Genomic DNA, 14250 nt, shown 5'->3' with positions numbered 1-14250 from the left:
TTTAATGCACATTATATTAAAAAAGTAACTGTCAGAGGCAGCTACTAAATGTTATTAAAGTTAAAACATAATTTCAAGTGGAAAATATGTTGAAAACACGAAGATAATTTTAAAAGAGATACCAGAGAGAGAAAGAAACAGAAAGAAAAAGAGGGAGAGAGAAAGGGAGGGAGGGAAGAAGAAGGGGAGAGAGAGAGAGAAAATCCATTCTCGTTATGCTTTCCTTTCCATTTATATCTTCGCTTCGAAGAAAAATATCAAGCCGCACATTTTTATGGCGTTCGCGATACTAAAATTACCGGCAATGCAACGTGCGCCGATCTTGGAAAGAATTCGCGGCGCGTTCAAGATACCGCCCTTTTAAAGGAAGATCCTCACTAAACACGAAAAGGCCCTCGATAAGCAGGCTCGGGACGTTAATGCGAAACTGATCGAGGGAAACGACATTTTCAGGGTGGTGCTACGAGGAGACGCGGGTCGCCTGGTATTTTCCGGCGAGTTCACCCCATTAAACATTTTTGCTATCTCGCCGGGATCTGCTCGAGGGTAGTTGTGAGGGTGAAGAGTGAGAGGAAGAAGGAAAGAGGAAGAAGGAAAGAGGAAGAAGAAAAGGAGAGGGGAATAGAGAGAGAGAAAAAAAAGAAAGAAAAAGAAAAAGCGAGATAGAGAGAGAGAAAGAGAAAGAGGGATAGTCAGATGCACGGAAAAGAGAGAGAAACGATGGGAATGAGAGAAGGAGAGATGTGGGGCTTGCGAGAGCTGCTTGCTTGCTAGCTAGACGTCGGCACCTGTTGCTTTTACAGTCGACCCTACTTTCTCCCATCGTCCTTTTCTCTCCGCCGTTACCAATCTCTCTCCTTTCTTTTCTTCTTGCGTGTTTCTCGTATCGCGAGCGCGCGCTTTTTCCTCATTCCCTTCTTTCTTCCCTTCGTCTACATACCTTAATTCCCTCGCATATCAGGGAAAGGGGAAATCTAACCGGCCTGAAAAGGTAAGACGCGTCACTCAAGATTACTTATGCAATTTTACTTTACTGGAACAGATTGTCTCCCTTCGAATCTCGTCACGCGACTAACCATGAATGCTCTGCCCTACGTGTCTTTCTATTTAAGAAAAATATTTCTATTTCTATTTAAGAGAGAAGTTCTGATATCGTCTTGTAATGTAAAAAGATGTCAAGAAAATTTTTACAATTCGTACAACTATTGCAGAAGAAACATTCAATATTGAAAATTTTATTATTGTTTAATATTGAAAATTAAAAGGAAAATTTTAAGGAGATAAATAACGAAATTTTGCAAATTAAATTCAACCAAACTTTAAATCTTAATTTAATTATCGAGATATTTAATTATCGAGATATTTAATACGCGAGACATCGATATTAGAGTACAAGCAATCGCACGCGTCTTTGAAATACGCTCTGGCGTTCGCAATAATGTCGAAACCAATTCGACGAAAGCCGGGTTAGCCGCAGGGACTAGGCTGCTCTTTGCCACGAGCGTAGCAATAATCAGCTGCGAGTCTTTGTGTAAGATACCTCTATATCCTGGCGCACGACGCGTCGGTATCCGGCCATTGAGCGACATGAGGCGCCAATACGGCGGCAATTCACATACATATAAGTGACATGCCATTGTGACGTGGCTTGATTATGTGGCTCGTATACCTCCACTAATGTCCCTCTCACTCCTTGTTGATCCTCCGTTGCGCGGGATGTGTTTTGCACTACCTATATCGCTTGCGAGTTCGGTGTGAGGATAGCTTGTGGACAACATCGCCGGTATTATGTCCGTCATTATCCTGTAATAACAGAGACCGGGTCGATAGGTATTGCCTGATGTGGAATTAAGTTTGTGTTAGTAGAAGTTGGGTTTACGTTACGAGGAGTAAACAATCTGCGATCCGCAGGTTCTCGTGGAATTATCACTGCGAAGAAAGAAAGCATCTCTCCCCGTGGAATTTAATAGTGTAAATAATTCGCGATTCGTCCCAACATTTTCCGAGAAACGCGTTCATATCGTTTGTAACGATTATTAACTCTATAAGCAATTGATGCAGTTTTCTATTCTCATTGATATAAGAAATGTTGATTAAATGGACATCACACACTAGCTAAAATAAAAAGGGACCAAAATTACATTCCTGAGATGTAAACTTTTTCTTCAATACTTTTTTCAGCAATACAATTTTGAATTCATTATTTTTTTCGGTTACTCGCTCAATAACAGACTCTCTAAATTAAAGATCCTTTTGTTTAAATGATTGTTGTCTATGATTTTCCGATACATCGCATAAATGCATTCTCATACATTGATTATGAATTTAATGCAAAATCTCAGGAGGCCTTGCGGTGCCGTTGTGGTGAATCGTCGATCATTGCCCTTTAACGACCCGATATCAAAAGAGGACAAGAACTATTATGTATATGTGTATCGCAGGCTTTTTGTGTAAATTTAATTTTTTTCATAAAAAGCCACGGTTCTTTTTATAAAATGCTATTCTATAAATATTCGGTATTTTATATACAGAGAGACTAGATATTTCTTTATAAAATAACTGTGAGTTTACAAGAAACCTGCGATAGGTATACTTGAAAAAAATTATTGATAACGGTAACGCGTTTGTTGTACATTTTTATCACTTTTCCCATGATTAAACAGCTCGTGCAAGAAGAGATCACGGAAAGATGACGCTGCGATTTATTTTATTGATTTATCGACGTAACACCTGCATCATGCAAGCACGTGAAATAATTCGAGTATAATGTAACATTTTTCTTACAGCGAGTTTTTTTTACATTTCCCAAAAATTTATCTTCTCAAACTTTAAATCTCAAATTTGTTTGGAAATTAAATGATAAAAGCACAGCACGTATCTATTTTTAGATTACCCCGTTCACGATACGTCATGAAAAAATCAGAAGCGTTATTCGTGCAAATAACGCACCTGGGTTACATTCCCAGTCACCGGTCGTAATGGATGGCGCAAATCATCGATCATCCTCCTTTAATAGCCGACTCGTGCGCCGGCTAAAAGGGGTCACGTTTCGCCATAGAAGACGTATCCGAGAAAAATCGTTGTCACTTCCAGTTTAACAACCAGGTATCCTTTTATGCTGTAAGATCTTTCCCTGCTTCGCTCAGAAGTTTCGCTGAGCGCACAGGTTGAAAGTTCCGCTATATACACGTGAAAAGAGAAAAGAAAGTATAGAAAAAAATTGTAAAAAAGTCGAAATGTCCAGTGTCTTAAACAATATAAAATCCACGATAATTTTATAATACAAAATAATTAATAATATATAATTAAATCCGTGCTTTTTAAAAAAAAAAATGCATACTCTTTTCTTACAAGGATATCTTTTTCGTATCTTGGGCGTTTAATTTTTAGATTATTACAATTTTATTAAACATTTCCCAAGCCATGTAATTTAACTTTGTATTTATTTGCTTGCGATTCTCTATATTTTTTCGTATCTAAATAGATACTTTATGAATCTTCTATAGGCGAAACATTATTTAACATCTTTTATCCGGCGTGTTTCCTTGGTCTGTTCAATAAAGAGAATTCACAGCATCTTTAAATCCCCGCGACTCTTTTGCTCTCGAAATAATCTGAAGAGACCGCGCCGTTTCTCTTTTCTTTCCTCGAGTAAGATAGGGAGATCTTCGCAAAGAGAGAAGAAAACAGTCGCGCGGCGGGTCGGAGGTAGACTTGGAGATTGAGAGGAGATCGCAGCTATGAGATAGCGGCGGCAGCCGCGGAGCAAACGAGTTTCCCCGAGTTTGGACAAGACTTTAACCGTTTAGGAACGGCGGCTTGCGCCGGCTGAAAGTGACTGCCGCGGTCGCGTCGTTGCTTGCGAAGTGTTATCCGATGGTGGCGGGCTAAGCCGGATGTAAAAGTGTTGGCCGGACTAAGCGAACGAACCGCCCCCGCGAATGAAAGGGTAAAGAGTCGTTAGGGGTCGCCGGTTGCATGGCACGTTCTGCCCGATTATCGCGATTATTTCTGCGAGCGTGCGAGATCTCGATCTCGCAAAGAATCCGGCAGTGTGATGAAAGAATAAGCGCGAGCATGGGAACGTATTGCGATTAACAACGAGCACTTTGCAGAAAGTGTCGCGAATCTAACACGCAATCTTCCAGCTTTGAAATCATCGATTCATCTGTGATCGCGGATTTCAGTCAAAATAAATGATGAAATATCTTGTAAGATATTTGTCATTTGGGTGATTTTATATATTTTAATATTTTTATGTGAAATAACTAAGAAGATAAAAATCGCGATATACAAAAAAGTCATACGGTTTCATTCAAAAAAGAAAATACAGGTGATTTTTATATCTCTTTAAGCAAAATACCATCTATACAATATTCATCATCATCATAGTTTTCTGTTACAGTCACTTTTGGATAAATTTTTTTCGAATTATTGTAACTTCGAATTAATTAACATGCTTATAATTATTCCTTTGTATACATATATAATCGAAAGGAAAATTGGAACAATCGAATCCGAACAAGAGATTTTCACGGCAATGCTATAAAAATGCACTTTCCCTGAGTTTGAAAAAATCTGTATTCGACTCTGCTGAAATCGATATTCCGATGTAGAAGCACTCGGAAAACGATTTTTCCGGGGTGCATAAAAATTCATGCCATCATCGGGACGGTACAAGCGGCACGTAACGGCGATCGACAGATTTCGATGAGCCGTCGAGCGCACGTACGCATCGTCATTTGATCGTTTATTTCCGCTTCTCGCGGAAGCGGATTCGACGGCGGACAAAACTCGAGATAATCCTCTTCGAGGCTGCCTCTATTCCGTTGGCTAAACTCATTCTTTAACGCGTACTCTCACCCGTCCAGGTCTTCCAGCGGAAGTCGCCGTTCGCACCAGCCGGTTTAACGCCGTTAAGTAGACCTTCGCGAGCAACAGCCGAGAGAGGAAGATGCGGAGAGAAAGAGAGGAATAGGGGGAGAAAGAGAGAGAGAGGATGAGAAAGAGAGGCGCAGTGAGGAGTCGCACGAAAACCGGGAGGACCGACGTGTTGTTGGCAAAGAGGAAGGAGTCACGACGCGGCTATAAATACGCTGCGCCACCTGCAGCTAACGTTCACCGGCTAACATACAGACCAGACTAAGCTGAGAGAGAGAACGAGAAAGCTGTGTCTCTCGTTTCCAGGTTCTACTGCGAAAGCGTGCACAGAGAAGACTCATATCTCAATGCCGTGATACCGTGCTGAGTCTGTTCGACACGTGGTTTCAACTCACTCTCTGGACCGAGTTGCGACACTGATCGCGGACTGGCAGAATAACTTTGTCATAAATAATCATAAATTTAGGAATATATGAAATATGCGATCGTATAGCGTTATTAAATAAAATAAAACATGTCGAAAATTCTTCAATTTATCAATTAATAAATAGTTCAATCCTGATGAATTGTATCTATCTTTACTGGAAATGTAAGATACACAGATTGAATTATATGCATTCAGTTATATAGAATAATAGAAGAAAATTTATATGATTTATTTTATCAATCTCTCATATATCAGCGAATGATTGACAAAAGAATAATTTGCGACATATAATGTAATATTTTGCAACATATAAAAAAAGCTCGTATAATTATAATCATTCAAATGTAATTCAATATAACTACAGTGACAGTGATGAAGATTCTTAAACTATATATTTGTTAAATATGAATGCAATATTTCTATTTATTGCCTCTCTCTCTCTCTCTCTCTTTCTGATGTTTTATTAAATATTTAACTTTAGCGGAGCTACTGAAAGAATTGTGACCAACTGTCATATAATTGAACTCGCCATATGGACAGTAAGAGCTAAGAATATAAGATCCATTACGTTTTAGTCATAATATTTTTCTTTCATCCTTTGGCGAGGTTTGTACTTTCGACGTGGACTTATTTTTATCGAAAAGCGCGAAGCGCGTCGCATGTCCTGAGAAAAGATGTAATCCAGTTGTAAGATAACAGAATCGCTCGAGTATAGTAAAACGAAAACAAAGGCTGATATTCTAATCGAATAAAAGGCGAGAGTCTAAAGGCTTCTAAAGGCGAAGATGAAACGATCAATCAGCGATGGGCGCGGTGCCAATAAACTTCGGAGTTTTCTATTAACAAGATTACTTCTCTTTCGAAATTCGGGAATTCAAATTCGGCGAATCCGATGGTTTTCTCGAGAGGGAGAGATTGAGACGCCACTATTCGACGATACGGCTCATCGAATTCGAACAAATATGTATCGCAACAAGAATGCACCAGCTGTCAAAATACCGAAGCCCAGTATTTTCATCGGTCGGCGGTAAAAAAATAAATAAAAAGAAAAAGGGGGTGCGCGACGCAAAAAGAGAAATAGAGAATCGCTGGAGAGACACACCTACCGGACAATGTCGTCCTTTTAAACCCGACACCCTTGAGCGCGTGTTTTCAGCAAACTAATACCTATCGGATGTATCACGAGCGAAAGGAGAGAGTAGCCGCAAGGGAGAGAGAGAGATGAGTATGGGGAAAAAAAGGATATAAAGAGCGCCACATCGAGGCTAAAAAGAGCGACTTCGCGCGCGGCATAGGGGTAGTTTACTACGAGCGTGTTAATTAAACAAAAAGCCACCCCGTATACCAAGCTAATTAGAGAGTGGCTCTCTTGTGCGCGCGCGCGTTCTTCGCTTCAAAAATATTTTTCGCCTGCATGTTTGCTCCTGCTCCGAGCTCTCTTCCTCTTCATTCTTCTCTTACCACTTTTGCGTATGTAGCTCTGCTACTCTCTCACGTTTTTCTCTCCCTTTCATCCTGCCTACTTCATTCTCTTCGCCTTTCATGAGTTAAAAGTATTTAAGACTCTACGTTGGTTTCAGTTTTCGCGTTATGTCAATGCAATAATTCCTATGGTAAATAAATCAGTAGATTAAAAATATAGGGAGCAAAAATATAGCAATAGTGAGTGATGAAAAGATTTTGCTTTTGAAACGAAAAAAAATAATTAAAACAATTTCCGTGAAATAAAAAATATTGTGCAGGAAAATGTGTACGAATGGAAAAGAAACAGTTTGCAGTATTGCGAGCAAATATAATAAAATTGCATGTTACAAAAAGAGTAATATAAAATGGTGAAAAATATTTTAGGCGCTTAAAAGACACAAAATATGTTTTGCACGATCCCCATTTATGGCTTGCTAAATTCCAGGATATTAATCAAACGATTAATATTATATTTTCCCGAACTTTTGCGAAATCTCTGTTTTATTAAAACGCGCCATTTGAGAGACGACAAGATAAATCGCGAAAAGTCGCACATGCGATTAATCAACGCGAAATTTCCGTGCCAGTTTCATGAATCAGAACCGCCGAAGCGGGCGAGATATATCGGCCTAGAAGCGGCCAAGCCGCCTAATTGAAAATAGGTGCTTTAACCTAAATGCGTTGTACACAACGGTACGTTTCACTCGATTTAAGTACTCGGTTTGGTGGCGGTGGCAGATTTGGGGCGCAAGAGCGTAGTAACCGCGATTAGAATCCGCTAACGCGGCCGCAAACAAACACTATGAGCAGACACGAGCGGCCGAAACGAGCGAGGGGAACGAACAGAGAAACGGCCGCCCCGAGAGAATCGGCTAGAGTGAAACATCTGCGATCGGATTAACGGCGGACATTGGCAACACTTCCGGGTGATTAGGCTGATTCCATGTCGATCCTAAGTCCGCGCTTACAACCACAATATCTCTCTGCATGGAGTACGCACCTCGCCGCCGACTACAATTCGCAACTAACAGAGACTCGATGGGGCTCGACAGCTTGTTCGCGCCTGCCGCCGAAAATCCATTTGACACGTACAATATTAGATAAATTTCTTTACCCTCCTTCCCAGACATTTCTCCTTAGGTTTGAAAATTATCGATTCACTATCGTGCAATTTTCTTTCGTTTCTGTGCCCGCCATACATGATTGATAGTGAATTTTATTATTCGTGATTATTTAAATAGATGAAACCTTTTTAAAATATTCTTCACAATTTTATTTAAGCGAAAAATAAATCAAAATTTATTTATTTATTCAGTTTATTGATGGAAAGAATATACAAAAATAAGCAATATATATTGATTGGCCAGACGACATATCATTAAGTATTTATAATAGCGAGATGCACTGTGCACATTTTTTTATTATAGTAAAAACATATGTATAATGTGTCTTATCATGATCGTATAAGTATTTAACGATGTCTGATCAATCAATATACATTGCTCATTTTGTATATCCTTTTTAAATATTAATTTAAATATGTAATATTTATGACATTCTTTTGTAACTATTTTTTGTATCCTTTTTTGTCAAAAGATTTTAATTTCATCAATAAATAAATAAATAAATAACTTGCTCGACCTAAATAAGTTCGCAAAAAATATTCACATTTCCGCGAGATGTTCATCTCATTATAATTATTACGCATTTATATGATAATGGCGAGACATTCTATATATGTATAATATGAATAATGAGCAATGTTCTTGTTCAAAAAGGATAACACGCAATCTCATGGAATAATTATCCTATCATAAATATGACAAAACTTGGTCAATTTGCGTGAAAATTTAATAAACGGATAAAATTAACGCGAAGCTTGCTTGATTATGTAATACATAATATACAATGCGATTTTCTTAAAAGTATTAAGCTAAAACGGGTCAATGCTCTTGACTTATTACATATTTGCGAGTGAGTCTGCCGCATTTGGCGGAGACAAAAGAGAGAAGATAGAGAAAGAGAGAGAGAGAGAGAGGAAGCGAGAGAATAAGAGCATATAATATTCCTCGGGACTCGGAGGGAAAAAATAGCGGATGCGACCACGGGACGGTAGGTGAGAAAGGACGGAGCGGAAGACAGTTTCCCGCGCGGCGAAGCGGTCCTCTGCAGTGCCGTATATTCCGCCGTCGGTGCGGTTGTACACGCGACGCCACTTTAACCCGGAGTCATCCAACCTCTCGCCTTCCCTCTCGCGTTCTCCTCTTTCAGTCTCCGCCGAGTGAACTATAAGCGCAGACCGGTGTATTTCGGTACGGAGGCAGTAGACCCCGGTAGATGGTGTTTTCCTCGTCGCATTTCCATTCTTCGTCCTCCTTCCGCTTTGCCGGTGCCCGGCAGAGGAGAAGATGAAAAGGCGGGACAGATAGCAGGACGGAGAGAAAGAGAGGGTAAATGAGACGGATGACGGGAGAGAAACGAGAAAGGAAAGAGCCGCGTTCGTCGTCTTCTTCTTGTTCTTCATTCCCGTCTCAGACGGGAGGGGCAGAACGAATGATAGCGATTCCCGTGCCAAAAGCTACTCGTTCGGGCCAAGCACAACTTGGCCGAGGCACAATCGAGTGAAAGTCGCGTCGCGTCTTTCGCCGAGGGGTGGCTTTCGGAGCGCGCACGGTAGAAAACGGAAGAGAGGGGAAAGAAAAAAGAAAAACACTCGACTCTCTCTCGAGCAAAGTGAAAGTCGAGAGAAAATAAGGATAAATTGACTGTCCCCGGATGGATGGGAAGAATTCACTCCGTTGCGGATTGCGCGTCACGGCGACGGAAAGAGGCGCCAGAGAGAAAGAGTGACTGAGTGCTGATCTTAGATTGCGGACGGGATGAGACTTACAAGGAGCAGACGGTTGCTACTTGAGACTGGATTACGAGATAAATGTTCGCGCGGTAGGTAAGTCGCGAACGAGTGATAATCGATGATAAGCGACGCGATTAATCGCGACGTGATGGTGATCGAAAGAGCGATCGAGTCGGCGGACATTTTGAAAAGTATCGTAATAACGTTAAATATTAGTGGACAACTCAGACTTTAATCCGACAGAGAAGGATTATTAATGCTTCGATTTCTTTTGTAGAATAATTATATCTAAATTTCTAATTATATAACGAAAGAGCTTTGTGATTTGATTACAACATATCTGCATCCAATTGTTCCGCTGATTATTATTTTATATCGCCACGCAACAGATGTCAAAGCGATGATTGAAGGAGTAATCGAGTCGGTGGATGTTTTAAAAAGCTAGTAACACTAACACTAAAAGCGATTACAAATATTAGTGGAAAATTCAGACTTTAATCCGACGGGGAAAGATTTTTGATGTTTTTTTAGAATAATCATACCTAAATTCCTAATTTCGATGTTTTTTAGAATAATCATACCTAAATTCCTAATTATTATATAACGAAAGAGCTTTGTGGTTTGATTACAATATATCTGCATTCAATTGTTTTGCTGATTAATATCTTGTAACGTCATGACATTGCCACGCAACAGATGTCAAAGCTTGCGGATTGTTGCGATATACATAATCGATGCGATCGAATCGTTGCGGGATCGACGGCCAGCCAAACGACAATCATTTACTTTAACTGATCGATCAAACTGATTTCCAACTTCGTTAACCCACTGTAATGGATAGATTGCGAGCGCCGCAATATATACGCGTATATACGCGAGTATATGTAATTAGATGTAGTTTTAAATCGACGTCATCATATCGAGCGTAGAGTAACAAGCGAGCGAGTGTCCTTTCGATTTCCCAGAACTGTTCAATTTCCGCAGGTTGATTGAAATGAAATAATCATTATTGTTCATACCATGATCATCGACGATACGCGGTTCTATCGCATGCCACAACGCGGCACGGTATTTATAATGACCATTGTTTCCAAACGCACAAATTTCCATAACTGATAATTCGATTGTCGCGACGTAACCGCGTTCACAATTTACGCGAGAATAACATTTCCCGTTGGTCGGATTGCGCGACTAACGGCTTGTCTAATGAAAGGAAAAGCGAGGAAAAAAAACCATGGAAAAGAAAAAAAGAGAAATTCTAATCGCGGCGACAGAGAGAGGATTTCCCGATTGCGATCATCTCGCTCAAGTTTGCTGATCGTTTTTGCTTTAATAATCGCATCGCGCCGATAATAATCGATGGTATGGACGATTTGAAACATAATTGCATCCCCGATAACGCGCAACAGCCGCTCCCGCGTACTTTAATGTTCGTTTTCCGGGAAGCGGAGCGATAGCTCGAAAGGATATCCGCAAATCGCCGACGGGTAATGAAGGAATAATTTATGACGCGAATTGCTCGATGAAAATATACTAGCATTGCCTCGCTGGGCCTCTCGCGTGTCCTTTTTCTTCTTTTCCGCCGCGCTATAATCGACATAAATTCTAATTACATCGCCGCGCGATCCGTTCTCGCGAAATCCCTTGGATTCCATTCGTTGTCCGAGTTGTTACACGTTCTCGCGAACTAATTCGACGCCGGCGTCGTCGTCGTCGTAACCGGGCCCCTTGTTCTCCACGGTCGATTTATTAACGGCCAACGCACGTGTTTCACGAATGTTTCGTTTCCCAGAGTATTATTTCGCGACCGATACGTTGCTTATTCGGTCCACGAGAACGTCCCGATATTTTGACCGAAGTAAACGTCGCGCGAGTTTAAAGCCGTGTCGCGAATTTTGAGATGACACTCGGACACGATCCGAGAATCCTACGATGTTAGCAGGATTCGGACAATCGGTTGATCGAATTAATCCCTCGAGTGTCGTCGGTTGTCGGAGCGAGAACTTTGATTGAAATGGCCGATTGCTCGCGATGAAACGTCCTTAAATATAACACATTGCATTTTCCTCGATCGTTTTAACCATGGTGCATTATTCTCTTTATTCAACGTACGTAATATTTGAGAAAAATGCAGTAATTTTTATACTATTTATATATGAAATATTTTTCCTTTTATTCCTACCTTTATGGTCGTAACATATTTTTCAGCAAACGGGATTTTCTCTCGGTTCGTTTAAACGAACCTTTTTTGCGCTTACATGATTTTGCACTTCTAGTTCGCGATTATTGTTGCAGGGAAACGCGGATAAAATTCGTAGGATTCTTTTACTCTTTATTAGACATGAACCGCGTGAACCGGGGTCTTCATTACGCTTCTCATTCTTTGTTGCAGACCGGAAACAGTTACAAATCGCCGGAGGAATCACCGCACACGGAGCACAGCAGACTGAGGTGAGCGAAAACAAAATGCATGCATAACAAAGCCGAAGAAATAACAAATGCAACGCCGGCGAGGTTATTACTGAGGGAAACAGGCACTTGGATAAAAATAACAAAAATGATTCTGCGACGATAAACATGATCAGACTGCTTTCGAAGAAAGCAGATCGCGGTATATGGGTCTTTTAAATTGCAAATCGTAATGTTTTCCCCGTGAAACATATTTATAAAATGTTAAAGATAAACGCGAAAATAGATGATTAACCCAGGACTATTTTCAACCGTAAATAATTGATGGATCGAAAATAATTATGACGAATTTCTTGCCTCATTTCTCTCTAGATTCGATAATTAACTGAAACGTGTGACAAGTATAGAACGTTGTTGAGATCACTTGACGTAAGCTGAAGCAATGTACCAATGGATCACGTCAAATGTCCGACAGCGAAAGATAAATTTCAGCGGTCTTCTCGGTGAATAACGCTATATGTCGAATGCAATTCGTGACGCGTATCGTCCGCAAATTGCACGCGGAGTCAACATACTAAAATTACTGGATGAATTCTCGCGATGCTTGAGGCGTTGCCAGGTCGACGTCGCGTTTGAATTCGTTTTGAATTGCAAGAACAAAACCGGAGTGTGTCGTGACGCGAGATGAGACGTCCCGACGTGGTGCAAATCCACTTTTGATCTAACGTGGATCCGCAGCCGCGATCGTTAATCCGAGATGTGATTACAGCATACAATCGTTCTTCCAAACGATGTTGTTAAACGCTGAAACGGTCGCCGAAACTTACGATTAAACGATCCATCATTTGTTTAATAATACTTAAACAACCACACTTGGAGTGGCTCGTAATTGTGCAAAACTTTGTTGTCACGAGGCGACGAACGAGTCTGCGTTAACGTGCATTTTATTTTTCAAAGTATGGTATTGTCATTAAATAAGTTTAAGACAATCTCACAGCGGAATTGCATCTCTCTTTCTCTCTCTCTCTCTCTCTCTCTCTCTCTCTCACTCACGAAGATATCAAATAATATAAAAGTACCAATCTCCGATGACGTTAAACGAAATTGAATTTTAAACGGAGATACCTCTGGATGCGTTCCATAAAAACGGCGAATAGAAAAAAATATACGTGTTATACTGTAGGGGTAAAAAGAATTTTGCCGGACTAAGGAAATCTCATCCGCTCTATATACGCTCCATATCGCTACCTCGTGATGTGGCCGGTATATTCACGTCTCATAACCGTGATACCCATTCCTTCGGCTGTTCTAAAAATGCGGTATCCCGGCCGGTATCGCGTTTTGTACCGTCCTCGCCGGTTCGAAAATGCGCTCACTTGCATTCGAGTCGAAATTCATCAAATTCATCAAATTCCGAAATGCATTCTGTCACGTTAAATGTGCTCACGCGAATTTAACGCGTTTCGTTATATACTTCCATTTTTTTATCGGCACTAAAAATGCAGCGTATTTTAATTAAATCTTGTCTATATTTATACAGTTCCAAGGTTCGTTTCACGAACGAAAATAATTAAAAACGCAGCAGGAAAGTATATATTCAATATTATCAGAGAGACACGAAAATTTTTAAAGAATCGTCCACTATAAAATTTATCGCTACGCCGAAATCGATTTATCTCGCACGTACGAATAATACCGCAATCGCCGAATATTCATACATCCGGCACACACATATACACACGTTTTTTTTTCCTTTTTATTATGTACCGGTCGAAAAAGTTATCCGGTCGAATGAACAATCAGTTGGCAAGATCTAAAACCGATTGACAGCTTGTCGCACGTGCAACGCGCTTTTTTCCATTTCCCGATCGCCCTATTATGCGCGTGAGATGCGAGGATTGATCCAATACGAAATCGAGCCGGCGCATTAAATTCATTCGACCGAAATGCGCATCCATCTTGCGTTACGACCGACGGGGCTATTTCCCGCTCGATTACGATACTTTTAATAGGGAATCGGGGAGCGTTTCGTGTCGGCGGTAATGTAACTTCTCGACGGAAGTTGGAGCAGACGGGAACGATTATCTTTCATTACACCTGCGATTCCCAGGTTCTAATTAATCGACCTGATTGTGGGCGATGATAACAGGAAGAGGGAGAACAGCCGGAAGATAGAAATGTGTATATTAATATTGTATTTTTTTTATCGGCTACA

General features: G+C 40.5%; 1 protein-coding gene and 1 long non-coding RNA gene across 13 annotated transcripts in view; one reads left to right on the top strand and one right to left on the bottom strand.

Annotated features, from left to right (window-relative positions):
* Positions 1-14250, top strand: part of Scgdelta (sarcoglycan delta) — a 294591-nt gene that overhangs the window by 215084 nt on the left and 65257 nt on the right. For all 3 annotated transcript variants that reach the window (XM_083084034.1, XM_083084042.1, XM_083084052.1), the window contains one exon: positions 12019-12077. In XM_083084034.1, coding sequence (XP_082940160.1) covers positions 12019-12077 — 59 coding nt within the window. The remainder of the gene's footprint in view (positions 1-12018; positions 12078-14250) is intronic.
* LOC145962758 (uncharacterized) overlaps positions 1-14250 on the bottom strand; it is a 107572-nt gene that overhangs the window by 33133 nt on the left and 60189 nt on the right. For 5 of the 10 annotated variants that reach the window (XR_014435947.1, XR_014435945.1, XR_014435953.1 and 2 more), the window contains one exon: positions 1635-1803. The exons of 2 other annotated variants lie outside the window; for them this stretch is intronic. This is a non-coding gene — a long non-coding RNA (uncharacterized LOC145962758). Of the gene's footprint in view, positions 1-1540; positions 1804-14250 lie in introns of all 10 variants that reach the window. 3 more of the 10 variants (XR_014435941.1, XR_014435940.1, XR_014435949.1) reach the window with 2 other exon arrangements.

Source organism: Camponotus vicinus, unplaced genomic scaffold (assembly GCF_025532165.1).
Source record: "Camponotus vicinus isolate PSW18456_S1 unplaced genomic scaffold, iyCamVici1.0 SCAF_1, whole genome shotgun sequence".
NCBI lineage: Eukaryota > Metazoa > Arthropoda > Insecta > Hymenoptera > Formicidae > Camponotus > Camponotus vicinus.
Note: the sequence above shows the minus strand (reverse complement) of the source record. Positions and strands in the feature narration are given on the sequence as shown.